The 21,612-nt window shown below is 38.1% G+C and overlaps 1 protein-coding gene across 2 annotated transcripts; it reads left to right on the top strand.

The window, feature by feature from the left end:
- Window positions 1-3,097: 3,097 nt before the first annotated feature.
- LOC117324043 lies at window positions 3,098-21,569 on the top strand. 2 transcript variants are annotated; one of them, XM_033879654.1, is made up of 4 exons: window positions 3,098-3,287; window positions 4,400-4,672; window positions 18,665-18,835; window positions 19,668-21,569. In XM_033879654.1, exons 2-4 carry the CDS (start codon window positions 4,465-4,467, stop codon window positions 20,510-20,512), a joined length of 1,224 nt encoding a protein of 407 aa, XP_033735545.1. In that variant the 5' UTR covers window positions 3,098-3,287; window positions 4,400-4,464; the 3' UTR covers window positions 20,513-21,569. The 2 variants fall into 2 exon arrangements, with proteins under 2 accessions (XP_033735545.1, XP_033735544.1); XM_033879653.1 differs by having other exon boundaries at window positions 3,187-3,446.
- The last annotated feature ends 43 nt before the right edge of the window (window positions 21,570-21,612 follow it).

Genomic DNA, 21,612 nt, shown 5'->3' with positions numbered 1-21,612 from the left:
GGAGTATTTCCCTTCACAAACTGTTTTTCATCTGTAAGTAGTTTTCTATCAGGAACGATGAAATTGACATTCGAGTTTTCTGGTAAGACCATCAAGTGCGCCTCCCTGGACGATATTTCCTGTGCATTTCGGTCCACTCATAACGCGTAAGAATCTGCCGTGAAATAACCGTAGTCCAGTGCGCCAGAACATCTTGATTTCATCAGAGTATCTCATTGTAGAAGTTGATCCTTCAAGACCGAACCAACCAACAACATCTAAAATTAGCATAAATGCAATGATATTTAAAGGAGATCTCCCTTCTGACGCCAGTCTATGAAACGATACATATTCGTCAATATTTCCTATTTTTCGCATTTCTTCCAGGGTTCCAGGAAGAAGGCCCACAAGTACATCACATTCAGATTGTTTGGTGTCCTCTGTTGGACATTCGATGCTACAATAAACATCGTCAGTAGTCATTGTGTTGTCCTCTTGTTTGCTATAGGGACTGTCTTTTTGAGTGAAATTTTGTCTAGAAATATTAACTTTTTCCACATCACCTTTCACCGAAATTGCCCTCCCTTGTTGTCGACAAATTTCTGGAATCAGTCGATAGTTAATGGTCTTTCATGTTGATTCCTCTACTCGGAAAAGCTTTATTTCAACTGTCTCGTGATTGCTTATCAGATGGGAAATTATATCTTCGAAGTCTTGACCTTTTTGAGTACAGTAAAAGCAATTGAACCATACCATATCTAAAAATAAGACAAATAGCAACTTTACTTCCAAAACAAAGTATCGCTTTACACCGTACACATCAGTTTTCTTTTTTATCTATACGCCGTACACAAAAAAGATATTCGCCGTACAATAAGTAAAGACATACATGTCATTTTACTGTCATATTAGCAATATTTGGCCATAAATTATGATATAAGATGTTAATGATTACAAGTTTTCAACTTTTTGTATCTGTATCTTCCGTTTTACACAACGTTTAGATATGGTAGACACATATGTTGACGTATTATAAGTTTCATACTTGTGTCTAATCCCATTTGTGTTTTGAGAATAAAATATGTTTATATCAAAACATGTTAAACAGCTAAAAAACATATTTGGTCGAGCGAAAACGTCGGTAATAAGCACCTTATTTTAATTAAATTAACATATATTTTCCATTCATTCATAAAGTTCATTATTGGTATCCAGAACACAAACATCTGTCCTATTATGTGATCAATCAATTTGCAAATATAATGTTGCTTACCAAGAAATATTACAAAATTACTTACTGCTGCCAGTTTGTATGTTCGCCTTTTCTCGCTTCAGGCTGGAGCTATTTCCGGTGTCGGTCATACACAGTGGGTATGTCTCGGCCAGGGGACAGAACCCAAAGCCTTCCTCACAGGGGCGAACCCTCAGCTAAAGGCCAAAAGTGAGGCATTGTCAAGGGAGACATAACGAAGAAGAAAGTTGTTCAGAAAGAAAAGATAAGATCCCAAGTTTAGTCGCCTCCTTCGATCATGCAATGGGGGCAGTAGGTACAATTCTTACGCCCTACCTGCCGGGCAGCTATCATGAAGAATTGCCGGGCATTTTAGTTCAAATCGGATTTCTCTCTAAATTATGTGGTCGGATCTTTTTATATTCAGTACAAAATATTTCTTTTATAAATAAATTGCAAAGCTTTAGCACATACTTATTCTTGTCTTATTTGTCTTATTGAACCGACACCACTGCATAATTGGAAGAGAAAGTCAACATGGCGGTATAAGTAAAACCTGTTCTTGATTTCAACCCGATTTACATATCACAGACAGGTCATACCAATATCTCAGTAAGGAAGATGATTAACGGCGCAAAAAGCGTGAAACCCATGTACACGTATTTGCCCTTGATACTTAGTAACTCATTAGCGACCGGGTTCGCATTCAACCGGACAGACAATGTCTGTTGAGCCTAATCTACCTACTTGTTCAATACTTGGTCAATTTCTTTGTGTGAATATTCGTTGCAAAGATTAACATTTCTCTTACAACAATACAATTTAAAAAATCCCTGTCCGGGTTTCTCTATCGGGAAGAATTTGCCGAAAACTGTAACCATATTGCGGACGTACGGGCGCGTTTTAATTGTGTGCCGCATTCTTTTGTCCAATAACTTGTGAGGTGCAACGCACAGTTTTTCGGCATAGCCGTATAACTTTCTTTTGGCTCCGGATATGACGCGACAGGTGGCATTACTGGTCAAGATGAAGTATGTGATTGGTCAATGTAGCGGTAAATGCAAAATACAGAATACAGTTAAAAACGAAACAAAGATCAGATTGAATGCAAGCTGAATAAGTAGATCTACATGTAAGTAAGATCTTTTTAAATGACACACTAATAAAATCATATTGCAGATTCAAATGCAGCCTTATTATTACCAAAAATGATTTAAACTGATATAATTCTGTTATTCGTGTTAAAACGCTTTAGCTCATTAATTTATTACACCATCAGTTTTACATTATAACCATCAGCATTAAAACTATGCCGTTTATCTTTTTTAAAGATATTTCTTGTTAATTTTGATACGAATTTCACTTTTATTCCGTTCATTCCGTCGCTTTAAAAAAAACAGGCGCGCTGTGGAGAAAAACACAAATTTGCATTAAATTTCGACTCCTGTAGGCAACGAAAACATTTCCACGGATGAGTCGCGAAACCTATCCAGATTTAAGCGGTATATCTGTATATGTGGAGTGACGGACGGAATCTGGGTAAAACGGATAGGTCATAAAAATGCAGCTAGAATGTTAGTTGAGTTAATGAATGATGACAACTTGCATGCACAATTGTGCGCAAACTTGGATCATGATTTTATTGAGCAAAAGTATCAAGTGTGTAAAGTTGTAGTGGCCAATATATACACATCGTGTATATGATGTTAATAACACTATAGACCCGGTTGCAGAGAAAGAGTTATTCTTAGTGTGCGATGGAGGGGGAGTAACTCCAACGAATATTAATTGTCACTGGTAAAAGGTGAAGTGCCACATTCTTGTCTAAAAATAAACCTTGCAGAACCTGTTATATTGCTCAAAAGAAAAGAAAACAAAAATCGAACTCCACACAAAAGATGGTCAAATACTAAGTCACCAAACCAGTTGCGTTTGTCTTATTTCGCCCTCACTCCAGCCGGGTAGTCATTCACAAAACTCATTGGGGCGTGGAGATTTTAGAACATTCACTGGTAATCAGTGATCGACAAATGTGAAGACTTATTTACACTGTGGGGTTGGCGAGGTTTCCAAACAGGTATGTGTACACGGGAGAATGATTATTACTACAATGACTGGTGTTAGACGGGTGTATTGAATAGGTAGAGAACACACATGTGTCTATCGTAGCGGGAGTTGTACTAGGGTGTGTCCATGTCGGAAAGTTCGGGACAGGTCTTGGGGAAACTATAGACAGGTGAGTTTTTAATTACGGGAAATCTTTATTTTGCAGTCTATATAATTTTGCTTTTTGTTTATCAGTGGTAATAATTTACTAACCGGTTTTCTATGCGCGATATTATTGACAGTGTGAGTGAATTGATCAGGGTGTCTGTGATTGTGCACGCACACATATGTAACACAATACAGGTTTCATCGATTACTCCTGGGCACTGTATGGATTCTATAAGCGGAATATTTCCCACGGTGTCCATTGTTTCAACTTTAATGTATAACTATCCATGAAATTATTGCGCATTTTGTGTGTTTATTATACAATGTAACTAGGGTAGAATACCGGTTTTCAGTCTCAGCCATAGTTAAGTAAATTAATGATGACAGATGTTTAGTAAATTAGTATTATCTTTAATGTTCGTGATCTTGTAATGTTTTTCTTAGTTAACCGAAATACATGTTGATGCATGCTGGTATTAATTATGTTGATTCAGTGGAGAAGAGCAACAAAAGTGCGCCCGGCCTTATTTATCCTAGTCTGGGCAACCACATTTACATCCCTCCCTCTTTCAACAAAATCTTCGCCCCCGATGACACACCCGAGCTCTATACCACACCAGCGGGTATTTAGTTAGGCGCCAGATATAACAGGAAAGGCAAAATACAACGACCAGACCGGGACTCGAACCCGGGACCTCCAAACTCTAGACGGACGCTCTAAACAAATACCCCGAACTACATTCGCATTATACTGTGTTTATTAATATGGACATACATCCTGCACGCTTACATCCATTATGGATGTTAATAAATGCTAATAAGTGATATTTATTAATTTCCCTGTTTGTTTACAGTTTATCGTTCGTTCGATCATGTTTATTTCACTCTTATGCCTGGCTTGTTAAGTCTTAAATATAAATATTTCTTTAATTTTACTGTCATCAGACGATTCGCTAATTGTTTGTTTCATTACAGGTGCTCTGTGTGTCCGGACCTAGTGTAACGTAACGTATCAAGGTCGGCTTGGACACGGAACCAACATGTCGCAGGCGATACAGAAATGGTGTGTGTTGTGTATACTGCTGGTGATCCTGGCTCTGGCAGTGGTGGGGTTTGGTACCCCCGGCTGGTACCGTCTCCGGGTAGCTAGTGTCACTCCCTACGAGTACACTGCTGGATTTTTCGAAGCCTGCACATCGTCCCAATGTACAGCGTACCTGACCTATACGAGTCTAAACGCCTACGATAGTAAGTATTTAAATTCTAGTATCAACATTATTTATTCCCACCTACTATAACGCCGTTTGGTGAAATTTCTTTTTGAGTTGACATTTTCATTAAAATTTAGTTTGCCTGTCACCCTTAAATTAATACTGACCTATAAATATCCCCGTTTTTTTCCAGAAACGTATACTAGCTAGACTGGTATGTGTTTCTGTACATTATCTGTATACAGTACCTCAAAATAAAACGAATACCCACCAATATGGAAATCAGACATCCACGGAACCCTGTAGAATGATGACAGTTGTGTCTGTTAGACATAACAAATTCTTTGATCTTTCGTAAATCACTGCATGTACCATGAATTATAATAGATAAGCTGTGACATTGTGTAGACCTCGTCGATTATGGAAGAGTCTTTCTAGTAATTTTTGGTAATTTCGGGGAATACCAGTATTTATTTGCGTTCGACTGGTTTAATATTCACTCTGACATTGACATGTGGAATCATGGAATTTAACTGATCTTGGTGACCTTCATCCTGGACACCCGGTATAGTGACCTTCAGTCTCGACAGTTATATATAGAAACCGGGTGGGAAACACTATTAGAAAGGCGAAAGCAGAAAAAACTTTTATTATTCTATAAAATGCACTATAATATGGCGCCATCTTATTTGAACGACCTTTTGCCCAACAGAGTTAATGAAAACACTACTTACAACTTGAGAAATAACCAAGATTATGTACCACCTAGATGTCGTCTGTCTCTATATGAAAAAATCATTTCTTCCCAGCACAGTAAAAACATGGAATTCATTAGACATCACTGTAAGATCTTCAGAAACAATAGCAAAATGTAAAAGACAAATAAAACGAAAAATACCTGTAGCAATAAGACTAGGAGTTGGTGACAGAAAACTTGATGTCATTCACACTAGACTTCGACATGGATGTAGCTCATTAAATTCAGACCTTTTTAAAGATAATTTAACTCTGAACCCTTCATGTAATTGTTCATTTCCCTTGGAAAATGCGCTACATTATGTTTTACAATGTCACCAATATAACGATCATCGTGTCATGTTTTTGAGGAAATTGTCTGTATTTAATGTCCATATAGATCTAAATCTGATACTTAATTGGATCAGATAGACTTAGTCAAATTGACAATGACAATATACGGTTGATTGTTCAAGAATGTATAAAAAATACTAACCGTTTTTATTAATCTGATGTCATTTATGTCATAATTGTAAGTCATGAACAATAGACTATACAACTCCTATATCAATTTGTGCAAAATAAATTATATATGACATATATATTATGCAAAATACTGATATATATAACATCGATAGACTATATATATCGAAACTATATTGTTGATAGTACATGTAAACCAACATTTTTATTACCATATTGTACATTTTGTTTTATGTTTACTTATTAATATTATGTCATGATCATTTACTTAATAGCCATAACACTATTGTAATTTTGGTAACTGGTATGGCACACGTCGTTGTTTCAACCAATAAATATTAATGTTGTGTTCTGTGTAAAATATCATTATATTGTATCGTAAATGCTGCCATTTGTTAATACCATTATATTCATGTTTATGGAAGAGGACAATTATAAGTTGTAAAACTTGTGTCCAATTCCTTTTGAAATGTTTTCAAATAAAATATGTTTAAACTAAAAAAAAAAAACTCGACAGCTGACCTAATGACCTTTACCTTCACCCCGACACTTAGCACTTTTGGACATTTGTAGCTCTACTTGTTATAACGGGATGGAACTGTTATGTTGACCTATTGACCTTCTCTAACTTTAGAATCTTTTTGATTGGATGTAAAAGTGGTAAGATTTTTAAAATCTTCCGTCGAAGAAACCATTTTTTCTTAAAATAATATTTGCAGATCAGCATACAAGCGTGTCATACGATACGGTATATATATATATAGATATGTAAATCAGCTGTGAAGAGAAACGGGTTTTACTTGTTATAACTTCACACGGCAACACGCATAAAGGCCTCTATTGTCAATAGCTTAAGAAATGGGTAAGGTGATCTTGACCGATTTAAAGAGATGATACTAAGGCCTAAAAAAAAAAGTTGTGTGTTTCCGGTTTCCCGACCGCCCCCAACAAATCAACGCCGACCCAAAAGTTTTTAGACATTCTTCAGAAATTTTCTCGGTTTTCCGTGACCCGATGAACGTTTAAGATTTTATTCGAGTCACCGAGCATTGTCGTCAAAACGTTTGCCTACACAACGAGATCGCCCAAGCGTTAGAAAGACCCAGAATTTGGGGTTTCCCATATGATGCAACATGGCGACCGCTAACTGTAAGGCATCAACGGTGATCGCAATAACAATAAATAAATGCTGTAATTCTTCAGAAAAAGCATTGATGGCAGTCATTCCTAACGACATGCTTATTGAGGACGTCTTCCGCCGCTACCATGAGGGAGCGGGGAAGGCAGTGAGATGCATAGCGAAAGGAAAAACGTCCTTAAAAAAGTCATAAGTTTGAACTGAGCGCAGGTCTCACAATATCTGATGTTATAGGATCGATTCGGAGTAAGATGTATTGAATTTACGTGTGATGAACAGGAAACCATTGAAATAACCGTTTTTAGTTGTTGTTTTTAGCAGAATATTCAAAACGACTATAAAGACAATAGTGGTTCAAAACTGTTTATTGGAAAACAACCATTTTCTGTTTTAATATAAAATAGCAATATCATCGACATCAACATATTTTGTACTCTGGCAAGCTACTCTCCTCAGCGGAACATTAAATCTGTGTGTAATTGCAAGTATTCAGATGGTAAAAGTCTACAGTTAACACATATTAAATAGCCCTACAACTTAAACATCTTTTACTCCAGTATTAAAAGTATAATGTAATTCAAAGCATAAAATCTGTTTAAAAATATTTAATAAAAATAAAACTTTTACCTACCTACCGACCCTAACTTTTTGAGGAGCTGAAACCAGAAACACACAACTTTTTTTAGGCCTAATACTGGCGATCTTTATAGCCAAATATAGAAAAATTCGATTGGTGTTTTACCACACACTAGCAGTTTAAATAATTCACACACACAACGACACACGTACTCTACCGGCTCCAGGGTTTGTTTCCAACAAATTGTTTAATATAACGCCAAGTCAAATACTTAAATAATATATTTAGCATGTGACGACCTCATTTTGGAGTCCGAATCCCTCAGAATTTGGATTCAGGAGGTCGGTTCGATAGTTGTGATGATGTTGATGTTGTGGTGTTTAAATATTTATCGATATATTTTATAAACTAGCATGCGCACGGACGTCATATAGTTTGTCGAACATGAAAATGCTACGTTACTTTATCTGTTTACCTCTGGTATCGACAATTCAATATTTACTGTATACACTGTACATAATATGTAAAAGCAAAGCACGTATGAGAACCAATGGTATCGCACATATTAAGTGACTGACCAAATGTGCATTTGAGCAATAAAATAAGTGACCTTTGTAATAGCAGCGAGATAAGACGAAACTTATTTTTTGCCTAGTGACCTATGATACTAGACACACATACTACATATTTCCATTGGTTGTACACGGTAGTTTCGAGACCAACCTGTCGTGCAAAATACCCTTGTGGGATTTCTAGATTTAACCAATAGCCTTATACCAATGTATATCTACTGACCATAGTTGACCCAAACCTTAATTGGTTCTATTTGTAACAAGGACTTGTGAGTCGACAGTTTACTGGTAATTACCACTGGATTATTAGAGTCCCTCTCCATTATCGTGGATACCCGTATTGAGCCAGTGTTCACGGCGACCTTGGGAGGGTTTGTTACAGTTCAGCTGACCACACACTAAACACACAGCGGCCATGTACTTTATACATGTCTGACAAATACTTTGTTAAATCGAGTTGTGTTAAAAATACTATCTGGTTGAACAGATAAAATATGCCTCTTTCCTGATAACACGTCGGCTGCGTCACCCAGTCCTCTTACGTTGGAAGAATTCAACTTATTTTGGTTGTTGTTTTTGTTGTTGGTGTTGTGTTGTTGTTGGTGTTGTGTTGTTGTTGGTGTGTGTTGTTGGTGTTGTGTTGTTGGTGGTGTGTTGTTGGTGTCGTGTTGTGTTGTTGTTGGTGTGTTGTTGGTGTTGTGCTGTTGTTGTTGGTGTTGTGTTGTTGTTGGTGTGTTGTTGTTGGGGTTGTGCTGTTGTTGTTTCTGCTACTGCTGCTGAACTTGCCTTGATGTATTCTTTCACTACATATTCCAAGGGTGTGACATATAGCACCAGGTCGTGTGGTGCGATCGCCACATGTGGCAGTGTTTTGCCACTTACTAAAACCTAACAAGTAGAAGTAGGTTAAATTGTATCATTACGTGTAATAAATTGTGCATAATTTTGAGACCCCCACTAAATTGTGTGAACTGTGATGTGTATGAGAAGTCGCGTCACGTCCGACAGCACAATTCTTTTACATGTTCACAAACTATGTACTTTAATGGTTGTATGGTTACAGAGCATTAATATGCAATAGGTTGTCGCCCAAATAATATACCTTATTTTTTTACGGAGAGATATCTAACTTAATTACAACATTAAAATGCCTGTTAGGGCGGTAGTTTGAAGAGACGAATGACATTTTCTGTTTGACAATAGTTTAGACGCGAGAGCGACGTCGTGCCACATGGTCTGTTTTGACGATGTTTTACATAGTTTTATCTGTTTGGACCTAAAGGTAGACGATTGCAATGACATGCAACATTGTTTGGACGGTATCTTACATAAAATGATATTTGTTTGGACAGAAATTTGGACGAGAGCGATGACATGAAACATTGTTTGGGCGGTATCATACATAGAATAATACATGTCTGGACATTGGTTGTGACGAGAGCAATCGGTGTTTAATTTCAACATTGTTGATCAATGGTTTATTAACATCGATGGGACACTGGATTAGCTTTTCTTCAGATAAAGATTGTAGAGTTCGCTGTCCATAGGTAATGGTACACTGCATGTCATAGGGTGTAGATAGAACGAGTATGTATCAAATTACTCTGTCTGGAAACTGCTTTCTTAAAACGAGAGTGATACTGTGGAATTGCGCAACAGAAAATACGATATTGAATGAGTTTTTGTAAATCGGTTTAGGTTATATAGTTCATTTGGAGTTATAAGTTGTGTTTCTAGAACAATACAATGTTATAGAGTTAACGGTCAAGGATAAACAGCATTGGATGTGTCCAAAAGTTTTGTGATCCAGGAACGGTGAAAGTGTGATATAATATGTGGTTTAAACAATGATGTTCGGTGTTTCGACAATAGAATTATTGGAGCATCAAAAATTTAATGAGACAAATTAAGAATAGAGGGTCAATAATTATATCTATCTGCTGTTGTTAATTGTAAGAAGGTTGTATTACACTCTTGTTAATTGTAGGAAGGTTGTGTTACACTCCTGTTAATTGTAAGAAGGTTGTATTACACTCTTGTTAATTGTAAGAAGGTTGTGTTACACTGTTGTTAATTGTAGGAAGGTTGTGTTACACTCTTGTTAATTGTATGAAGGTTGTGTTACACTCTTGTTAATTGTATGAAGGTTGTGTTACACTCTTGTTAATTGTAAGAAGGTTGTGTTACACTCCTGTTAATTGTAAGAAGGGTTGTGTTACACTCTTGTTAATTGTATGAAGGTTGTGTTACACTCTTGTTAATTGTAAGAAGGTTGTGTTACACTCTTGTTAATTGTAGGAAGGTTGTGTTACACTGTTGTTAATTGTAGGAAGGTTGTATTACACTCTTGTTAATTGTAGGAAGGTTGTGTTACACTGTTGTTAATTGTAAGAAGGTTGTGTTACACTATTGTTAATTGTAAGAAGGTCGTGTTACACTTGTTAATTGTAGGAAGGTTGTGTTACACTCCTGTTAATTGTAGGAAGGTTTTGTTACACTCTTGTTAATTGTATGAAGGTTGTGTTACACTGTTGTTAATTGTAAGAAGGTTGTGTTACACTGTTGTTAATTGTAAGAAGGTTGTGTTACACTATTGTTAATTGTAAGAAGGTTGTGTTACACTCTTGTTAATTGTAAGAAGGTTGTGTTACACTCCTGTTAATTGTATGAAGGTTGTGTTACACTCTTGTTAATTGTAAGAAGGTTGTGTTACACTCCTGTTAATTGTATGAAGGTTGTGTTACACTCCTGTTAATTGTATGAAGGTTGTGTTACACTCTTGTTAATTGTAAGAAGGTTGTGTTACACTCCTGTTAATTGTAGGAAGGTTGTGTTACACTGTTGTTAATTGTAAGAAGGTTGTGTTACACTCTTGTTAATTGTAAGAAGGTTGTGTTACACTCCTGTTAATTGTATGAAGGTTGTGTTACACTCCTGTTAATTGTATGAAGGTTGTGTTACACTCTTGTTAATTGTAAGAAGGTTGTGTTACACTCCTGTTAATTGTAGGAAGGTTGTGTTACACTGTTGTTAATTATAAGAAGGTTGTGTTACACTGTTGTTAATTGTAAGAAGGTTGTGTTACACTGTTGTTAATTGTAGGAAGGTTGTGTTACACTATTGTTAATTGTAAGAAGGTTGTGTTACACTGTTGTTAATTGTAGGAAGGTTGTGTTACACTGTTGTTAATTGTAAGAAGGTTGTGTTACACTGTTGTTAATTGTAAGAAGGTTGTGTTACACTCTTGTTAATTGTAAGAAGGTTGTGTTACACTGTTGTTAATTGTATGAAGGTTGTGTTACACTCTTGTTAATTGTAGGAAGGTTGTGTTACACTCTTGTTAATTGTAAGAAGGTTGTGTTACACTGTTGTTAATTGTATGAAGGTTGTGTTACACTCTTGTTAATTGTAAGAAGGTTGTGTTACACTCTTGTTAATTGTAGGAAGGTTGTGTTACACTGTTGTTAATTGTAGGAAGGTCGTGTTACACTCTTGTTAATTGTAAGAAGGTTGTGTTACACTCTTGTTAATTGTAAGAAGGTTGTGTTACACTCTTGTTAATTGTAAGAAGGTTGTGTTACACTGTTGTTAATTGTAAGAAGGTCGTGTTACACTCTTGTTAATTGTAAGAAGGTTGTGTTACACTCTTGTTAATTGTAAGAAGGTTGTGTTACACTCTTGTTAATTGTAAGAAGGTTGTGTTACACTCTTGTTAATTGTAAGAAGGTTGTGTTACACTCTTGTTAATTGTATGAAGGTTGTGTTACACTCTTGTTAATTGTAGGAAGGTCGTGTTACACTCTTGTTAATTGTATGAAGGTTGTGTTACACTCTTGTTAATTGTAAGAAGGTCGTGTTACACTGTTGTTAATTGTAAGAAGGTTGTGTTACACTCCTGTTAATTGTAGGAAGGTTGTGTTACACTATTGTTAATTGTAGGAAGGTTTTGTTACACTCTTGTTAATTGTAGGAAGGTTTTGTTACACTGTTGTTAATTGTAAGAAGGTTGTGTTACACTCTTGTTAATTGTAAGAAGGCTGTGTTACACTCCTGTTAATTGTAAGAAGGGTTGTGTTACACTGTTGTTAATTGTAGGAAGGTTTTGTTACACTCTTGTTAATTGTAAGAAGGTTGTGTTACACTCTTGTTAATTGTAGGAAGGTTGTGTTACACTGTTGTTAATTGTAGGAAGGTTGTGTTACACTCTTGTTAATTGTAGGAAGGTTGTGTTACACTGTTGTTAATTGTAAGAAGGTTGTGTTACACTCTTGTTAATTGTAAGAAGGTTGTGTTACACTCTTGTTAATTGTAGGAAGGTTGTGTTACACTCTTGTTAATTGTAAGAAGGCTGTGTTACACTCCTGTTAATTGTAAGAAGGGTTGTGTTACACTGTTGTTAATTGTAGGAAGGTTGTGTTACACTCTTGTTAATTGTAGGAAGGTTGTGTTACACTGTTGTTAATTGTAAGAAGGTTGTGTTACACTGTTGTTAATTGTAAGAAGGTTGTGTTACACTCTTGTTAATTGTAAGAAGGTTGTGTTACACTGTTGTTAATTGTAAGAAGGTTGTGTTACACTCCTGTTAATTGTAAGAAGGTTGTGTTACACTCTTGTTAATTGTAGGAAGGTTGTGTTACACTCTTGTTAATTGTAGGAAGGTTGTGTTACACTCTTGTTAATTGTAAGAAGGTTGTGTTACACTCCTGTTAATTGTAAGAAGGTTGTGTTACACTCCTGTTAATTGTAAGAAGGTTGTGTTACACTCTTGTTAATTGTAAGAAGGTTGTGTTACACTCCTGTTAATTGTAAGAAGGTTGTGTTACACTCCTGTTAATTGTAAGAAGGTTGTGTTACACTGTTGTTAATTGTAGGAAGGTTGTGTTACACTGTTGTTAATTGTAAGAAGGTTGTGTTACACTCTTGTTAATTGTAGGAAGGTTGTGTTACACTATTGTTAATTGTAAGAAGGTTGTGTTACACTCCTGTTAATTATAAGAAGGTTGTGTTACACTCTTGTTAATTGTAGGAAGGTTGTGTTACACTCCTGTTAATTGTAAGAAGGTTGTGTTACACTATTGTTAATTGTAAGAAGGGTTGTGTTACACTGTTGTTTATTGCTTGGAATGTTGTGTCTTACTCTTGTTGATTTTAAGAAGGGTTATGACACTCAAATCTCACCTGAACGTTGCCGTCAAGCAATACATCCTAATGTCTGGTACATTTTATATAATATAACAATGTTGATGCAGAACTGTTAGCTTCAAAAGAAATTTTCTGTTATTAGGTATTATTTCATTTAATGACCTCCAATGTATCATGCATTCATCGGTATACGTTCGTTTTTAGTGGAAATGTTCCCTGAGCCCTATTAGACGAAGTAGAAAGTTACTAAATGTTTTGAAAGGAATATGCATTAACAAGATTGGTCATCCGACTAGAAACGTAACTTTAAATTATCAAGAATAATTCAGTATTGTTTGTGTCAGAATCTATAATTTGTATCGTTACTTAAACAATAAAGTTGCAGTAGTTCCCAGTATTTTCTTTGGAACAATCCCTTCCAATAGTACATTACGTAGGTTTCCTTATCATTCTAAAACACGTTTCTCTTTTTCATCCATTGATGTATTGTCTCGCCGAGACTATCGTGGTACTGTCGAAAATATTTCACTTTAAGGTTTGCCTCAAAAAGTGTTATGTTTAACTTTCACCAAACTTAGTGTACAGTAAGAATATCGTCCAGAATTCATGGTTTGGTTTTGTAATGTTTAGCGTCCTATCAATAGGTATAGTCATTTAAAGACGGCCACCTCTGTTTGTACGATACAAAGACGGCCACCTCTGTGTGTACGATTCATGCGTGTAATGTATTTGTGTGTGTTTTGGGAGGCTGAGGTATATTCTTGTTTGTCTCATAGCGCGAAACTGACGTCAACTTTATAGTGCTATCCCACTGAAGTATACTGCCGTATATACTTCACCCGGTCACATTATACTGCCATATATCTCAACCGGTCACATTATACTGCCGTATATACCTCACCCGGTCACATTATACTGCCGTATATATCTCACCCGGTCACATTATACTGCCGTATATACCTCACCCGGTCACATTATACTGCCGTATATATCTCACCCGGTCACATTATACTGCCGTATATACCTCACCCGGTCACATTATACTGCCGTATATATCTCACCCGGTCACATTATACTGCCGTATATACCTCACCCGGTCACATTATACTGCCGTATATACCTCACCCGGTCACATTATACTGCCGTATATACTTACCGGTCACATTATACTGCCGTATATACCTCACCCGGTCACATTATACTGCCATATATCTCAACCGGTCACATTATACTGCCGTATATACCTCACCCGGTCAAACTATACTGCCATATATCTCAACCGGTCACATTATACTGCCGTATATACCTCACCCGGTCACATTATACTGCCGTATATCTCACCCGGTCACATTATACTGCCGTATATACCTCACCCGGTCACATTATACTGCCGTATTTATCCAATGACGCCTCGGTTTTTCTTTGATCTTTTGTTGGCGATATATTGCATACTATGTGATATTTCAAATATCACATATGTGATATCTGAAATATCACATGGCATTTCTGATTGGTCCATGCCTCAGTCTTGAGGCGGGGCCAATTTCAAATGTGGGCGTGACAAATGAACAAAGACAGGAAATACATTTTGAACAAAATTTAATGAAATACGAGTGCCGTTTAGAAATGTTCTTTGTTGTCTTCTTTCTTCACCTTGTATGAACGTACAGCCGTGCTGCGATGTTCCGTCCTGTCCATATTGAGTTGTTCATCATAACCTGACGAAACAGAATATAAAACCCTGTTCAGTATATATTTTAACAGATCAGTAAAAAAAAACCGCATTCATGATTACATATACAATTTCAGTCATTTAAAAAAAATGGTTATGCAGATTACGCCAAATGTAATCATACATTTTCGTTGCACAAAAATCTTATCATAAACAAAATAGTGATGAAAATGATAACAGGACGAGTGGATAAAAATGCCGATTAACCGATTCATCGATGTATTTAAACAATTTCATGGACTTTGTAAGATTCGTGACATCGTGAACGTCGAAATTTACGAAAAATATTTCATTTCATAATTTGTTCAAACAATATGATTTTAGACTTACCTGCTTTGGTAAAGGGAAGTAGCGCAGGTCCTCTTTCCGGAGCAGTTACCGTTTGTGTAATTTCCCTCGAATCCTGCAGTCTTTCACATGTTTTTCACATTACCATTCAGTTTATTTACAACAATTGGTTGCGTTAATTCCTTGGTATCAAATAATCCAATGTCAGTAGCTACCGTGTCACTATCTTCCAGTTCCTACTCATACTTGGTCGAGGTCGGTAAACACATCGACATCAATGATCAGTACCTGATCCGCCATGGTTGACAGTCTCACTAGAAATGAATAGGCTACTGTGACAGAATGAAACGTGTCAGAAATTGGCGGGAAACATATCACAGTGACATGTTTTTATCAATTTTATAGCTCCACCCCTAGGCACGTGGGTGACAAAACCTCGGCTGTCATTGGATAAAACAGATACAAAATGGGTACTCGTGACGTATCGAATATATCACACTCGTGCTACGCACTCGTGTGATATATCCGATACATCACTCGTACCCATTATGTATCTATTACATACCTCACCCGGTCACATTATACTGCCGTATATACAATGTACCTCACCCGGTCACATAATACTTAGGGGATAGTATGTTGTTTTGAGTGGCTATACTGGCGATTAGAACATGAAATTTGGTTTGAACTCGAGACCGATAGGTAATTCTAACACGTTTACTATCGCATATATTTAGATACATTGTTTTACATCGCTACAAGTACGCTGTTAAGTACTCTGTGACCTCCGCTAGTTACGTGTCATACTGTGGCGGATTGACCAATCAGAGAGAAGCTTTCAAAGTCGGTCAATTGGCCACGCCCATACTGGCGAGAGTTCGATCTGTATGTTGACGAAGCGGTGTATTTGGATTGTTGTGAAAGTCCTGTTACAGAAGATTTAACGACATATTTGGATTTATGCAGTATGCATAACGACATGGGCGTTTTGACAAAGTCAGAGTTGATGTGTTTCTATAGGCTCAATCGTTATGTGAAAGTTATGTGCACTTGTTCCATTTCATTTCGGATTTTACTTGACCTTAGATGCTTACACACGGACGAAATGAACGTTTCAATCGATAAATGACGGTAAGAATGAAGTTAACGATTTTTGTTAAATTTATTAAGTTAATTCATTCTATTCGATTTCTTCACTTTCGATTCCAATATCACGGGTCATCAATCATAAATGGTGCAGAGTGTTGAATTTCGCTACGAGTCGAACTTGACGCCATATTGTTTTGATTAGAAACGGGGCGTGGCTTAACACGATATGTCATGGTTCTATCGCAGATTAGAAGTCGGTCCGCAACCAATCAAAACACGCGTTGCAAACGAATCGTGTTAGAATGCCGTATATACCTCACCATGTCACATTATACTGCCGTATATACCTCACCAGGTCACATTATATTGCCGTATATACCTCACCCGGTCACATTATACTGCCGTATATACCTCACCATGTCACATTATACTGCCGTATATACCTCACCCGGTCACATTATATTGCCGTATATACCTCACCCGGTCACATTATACTGCCGTATATACCTTACCCGGTCACATTATACTGCCATATATCTCAACCGGTCACATTATACTGTCGTATATACCTCACCCGGTCACATTATACTGACAACTGGCGAATCAGTCGTCCCACTCTACCCGGTCACATTATACTGACAACGGGCGAATCAGTCGTCCCACTCCACCCTGTCACATTATACTGAAAACTGGCGAATCAGTCGCCCCACTCCACCCGGTAACATTATACTGAAAACTGGCGAATCAGTCGTCCCATTCCACCCGGTCACATTATACTGAAAACTGGCGAATCAGTCGTCCCATTCCACCCGGTCACATTATACTGAAAACTGGCGAATCAGTCGTCCCATTCCACCCGGTCACATTATACTGATAGCTGGCGAATCAGTCGTCCCATTCCACCCGGTCACATTATACTGAAAACTGGCGAATCAGTCGTCCCATTCCACCCGGTCACATTATACTGATAGCTGGCGAATCAGTCGTCCCACTCCACCCGGTCACATTATACTGAAAACTGGCGAATCAGTCGTCCCATTCCACCCGGTCACATTATACTGATAGCTGGCGAATCAGTCGTCCCACTCCACCCGGTCACATTATATTGAAAACTGGCGAATCAGTCGTCCCACTCCACCCGGTCACATTATATTGAAAACTGGCGAATCAGTCGTCCCATTCCACCCGGTCACATTATACTGAAAACTGGCGAATCAGTCGTCCCACTCCACCCGGTCACATTATACTGAAAACTGGCGAATCAGTCGTCCCACTCCACCCGGTCACATTATACTGACAACTGGCGAATCAGTCGTCCCATTCCACCCGGTCACATTATACTGACAGCTGGCGAATCAGTCGTCCCATTCCACCCGGTCACATTATACTGACAACTGGCGAATCAGTCGTCCCACTCCACCCGGTCACATTATACTGACAACTGGCGAATCAGTCGTCCCACTCCACCCGGTCACATTATACTGACAACTGGCGAATCAGTCGTCCCATTCCACCCGGTCACATTATACTGACAACTGGCGAATCAGTCGTCCCACTCCACCCGGTCACATTATACTGACAGCTGGCGAATCAGTCGTCCCACTCCACCCGGTCACATTATACTGACAACTGGCGAATCAGTCGTCCCACTCCACCCGGTCACATTATACTGACAACTGGCGAATCAGTCGTCCCACTCCACCCGGTAACATTATACTGACAGCTGGCGAATCAGTCGTCCCACTCCACCCGGTCACATTATACTGACAACTGGCGAATCAGTCGTCCCACTCCACCCGGTCACATTATACTGACAACTGGCGAATCAGTCGTCCCGGTCCTAAAAGGCTAAACATTGAGTGTAGCGGCTAGTCGGCTACTATAATTATAGACCCCTGTATATCTCAGCACGTGGACAGACCCCGAACTCTCCATTACAAGGACGAACGCGCATTCAAATGTCAAAAAAGAGACGGTATCTAGGGAGACATAAGGAAGAAAATAGTCGTTTAGAAGGAAGAGAAGCGATAATATCCCAAATTCAGTCGCCTCTTACGATCATGCAGTTTGGGCAAAAGGAACAATTCTCTCGCCCTACCTGCAGGTACTCAAGTGGAGTTTTTGGTTTGTTTTTGGGAAAGTATACTGTGCCGTACATACCAGTCCCTGATAATGTCTTGTGTACACCTGTTTATATTCCAGACTCTGTATTCTTATAATGATTTGTGTACACCTGTATATACCAGTCTCTATTATTCTGCTATCTTTTTCAGGCAATTTTATTGGATGTATGATATTTAATATCCTGGGCATTGTGTTCCTTTTGGCCGCCATAGTGACATGTGTATTCACCCTCTGGGATCCAACAGACGTCTGCGGCTGCGTGGCTTGCTTTACAGACAAGCGAAAGTTCCTCCATGTCACATGGTTAACTCTGATGGCAGGTAAGAGTCTGTCTTGTAATACAGCCCCGTTATCGTAAAGCTTATCGACTAACCCGTCCCATCATTGTAAAGTTTATCGGCAAACCTGTCCCATCATTGTAAAGTTTATCGACTAACTTGTCCCATCATTGTAAAGTTTATCGACTATCCTCTCCCACCATTGTAAAGTTTATCGACTAACCTGTCCCACCATTGTAAAGTTTATCGACTATCCTCTCCCACCATTGTAAAGTTTATCGACTAACCTGTCCCACCATTGTAAAGTTTATCGACTAACCTGTCCCATCATTGTAAAGTTTATCGACTAACCTGTCCCACCAATGTAAAGTTTATCGACTATCCTCTCCCACCATTGTAAAGTTTATCGACTAACCTGTCCCACCATTGTAAAGTTTATCGACTATCCTCTCCCACCATTGTAAAGTTTATCGACTAACCTGTCCCATCATTGTAAAATTTATCGACTTACCTGTCCCATCATAGCCTATCATACGAACACAAAAAAACCACTTAAAAACATAAGCTAAAAGTAACACAGTTTTATTGTTTAAGGAACAAACAAGTATAATACAGTTGATTTCGCCCAGGTTTCATCAAAGTTCCTTAAACTTAAGAAAATCCCTTATCTTAAAACTTTCCGCGTGAGAGCATTATTTTGATTTAAGGAAAAGTTTTTCTTTAGACACTTTCCTTTAATCCAATAATGCTTTCATATGAAAAAAAAAGAAGAAGAAAACATTAAGGGATTTCCCCTAGTTAAAAAATACTAATGAAACCGGGACTAGAAATAGAAATGTGTGGCCGTTATGTAATTAAAGGGTTTATCTTTCAGGCCTGTTTTTGCTGATATGCGTGATCTGGTTTGGCGTGGCTGTTATACAGAATATGAAAGGATTGGGACAGATTGCAGTGGGCGGTGCCATCGTAGCCGAATACTCCCTCGCACTGGTAGCCATTGCCTGTGTGCTAGCAATATTTTTTGCACTAATTATGTCCATTTTGCTGGTAAGGAATTTCTTCATCGGTACCAGAGATAGCGTGGTGAAAAGACGTGTAGAGGAAATCGAGTACATCGACGACCGGATGACCATCCAATCCGAGTTTTCCAAGCGAGAGCCTCTTGCACTGCCCGAACCCATCTATACCGTTGCCAGACCGGAACCGATGAGGATGATTCAAGCGCCACCACAAGTTGTAGAAGTGCCGGTGCCACAACCGGTGATGGTTCCACAGCCGGTAATGATGCCACCACAAGTAAGGTACGTCGAGGTTCCGAAGCCTGTCATACAGCGCCAGGTGATCAAGGAGTATGTCGACCGGCCTGTACCCGTACCAGTCCCACAACCCCAGCCAATCGTCGTACAGCAACAGGCTCCCATGATGGTGGCTAGACGGCCCATCCCCATCCGTCTTCCTTCTCTTCCACCTCCCCCAGTGGTTGTCTCAGACCCGGTCTACGTCCGCTCACCTCGCCCGTACATCGTCACAGAACCGAGAACTTCCAGGAGGAGCAAGCGTGTGGTTGGTGGAGCATACATGGCGGGCCAACCCATGGGGGGTACATTCATGACCCCTGGACCAGCAATGGCCATGCCTTTCGGGTACAACTCCGAGCCATTCGGTGAAATGGGAGACCCGATGTACGACAGCCCGGACACGCGTCCCTATGTACCGTAATATACCCAGTATATATGTTTAGTATACTTGTACACTGAGGAATACTAAGGTAAAAAGTGTGCATATTTAGTTTGTCTTGTAAACCAAATAACGCAAAATAAATCAAAATACCTTAAATAAATACCTTAGAACGTTAAATAAAAATCTTAGATTGAAAATGTAGATTCTGAAATAGAGCTAATATTATTGAAATTGTAGATTCTGAAATAGAGGTAATATTGAAAAATGGATGTTTAAATACTTAAATATGTACACATGTATCGTGAAAAATGGAATGGTTGTTTAAATGCATATGTCTACATGTATCGTAATAAGAAAGAAAACGTGCGTAAGACAATGAAGGGCTCAAGTGCTTATATATTTACGTCAGTCCCTTGTTTAGTAGCTAGAACACGTGATCTGGCATTTACCTTTATAATAAAGTTATCTTGGTGATTTTGTCAACAATTGTTAGGATGACACTAATTTAGATACAAATTTATAGTTAGATGTATCTTGTATATTTCATTTACAATTTGATATTATATGATGGCGAGGAATCAAATACTGTATTCTTAGTTTATACGGGGCGCCTCCGTTAGAGATACATTTACTGTATAGGTTCATGCGGGGCGCCTCAAAAAGATACAGTTACCGTATTCATACAGGGCGCCTCCGATAGATACAGTTACTGTATTCTTAGTTCAAACTGGGCGCCTCCGATAGATACAGTTACTGTATTCTAAGTTCATACTGGGCGCCTCCGATAGATACAGTTACTGTATTCTAAATTCACGCGGGGCGCTTCCGATAGATACAGTTATTCTTGGTTCACATGAGGCGCCCGTTAGAAATACTGTATTCACGGACGGTTGCTTTTGTTATTGTTGAAATATCTTATGTTTACCTTGCAATGTATGCATAATCGTGAAAAGCATAATATTTTTTGTGTTTATTTTTTTCTCGTGTATTCAAACTATAGAAACCTCATTTACATCATTTATCTATTTTTATACATGTTACTTGTATATATATAGTAAACTACGATGCTATTATTAGTAAAACTAAAAAAACGAGACACTGTATCAGACTTGTATTTTGCTGTTTTCTTTCTTTTCTCG

The sequence above is a fragment of the Pecten maximus genome, chromosome 3 (genome assembly GCF_902652985.1).
Source record: "Pecten maximus chromosome 3, xPecMax1.1, whole genome shotgun sequence".
Lineage (NCBI taxonomy): Eukaryota > Metazoa > Mollusca > Bivalvia > Pectinida > Pectinidae > Pecten > Pecten maximus.
The sequence above is the reverse complement of the archived record's forward strand: the minus strand, read 5'-3'. Positions and strand labels throughout refer to the sequence as shown.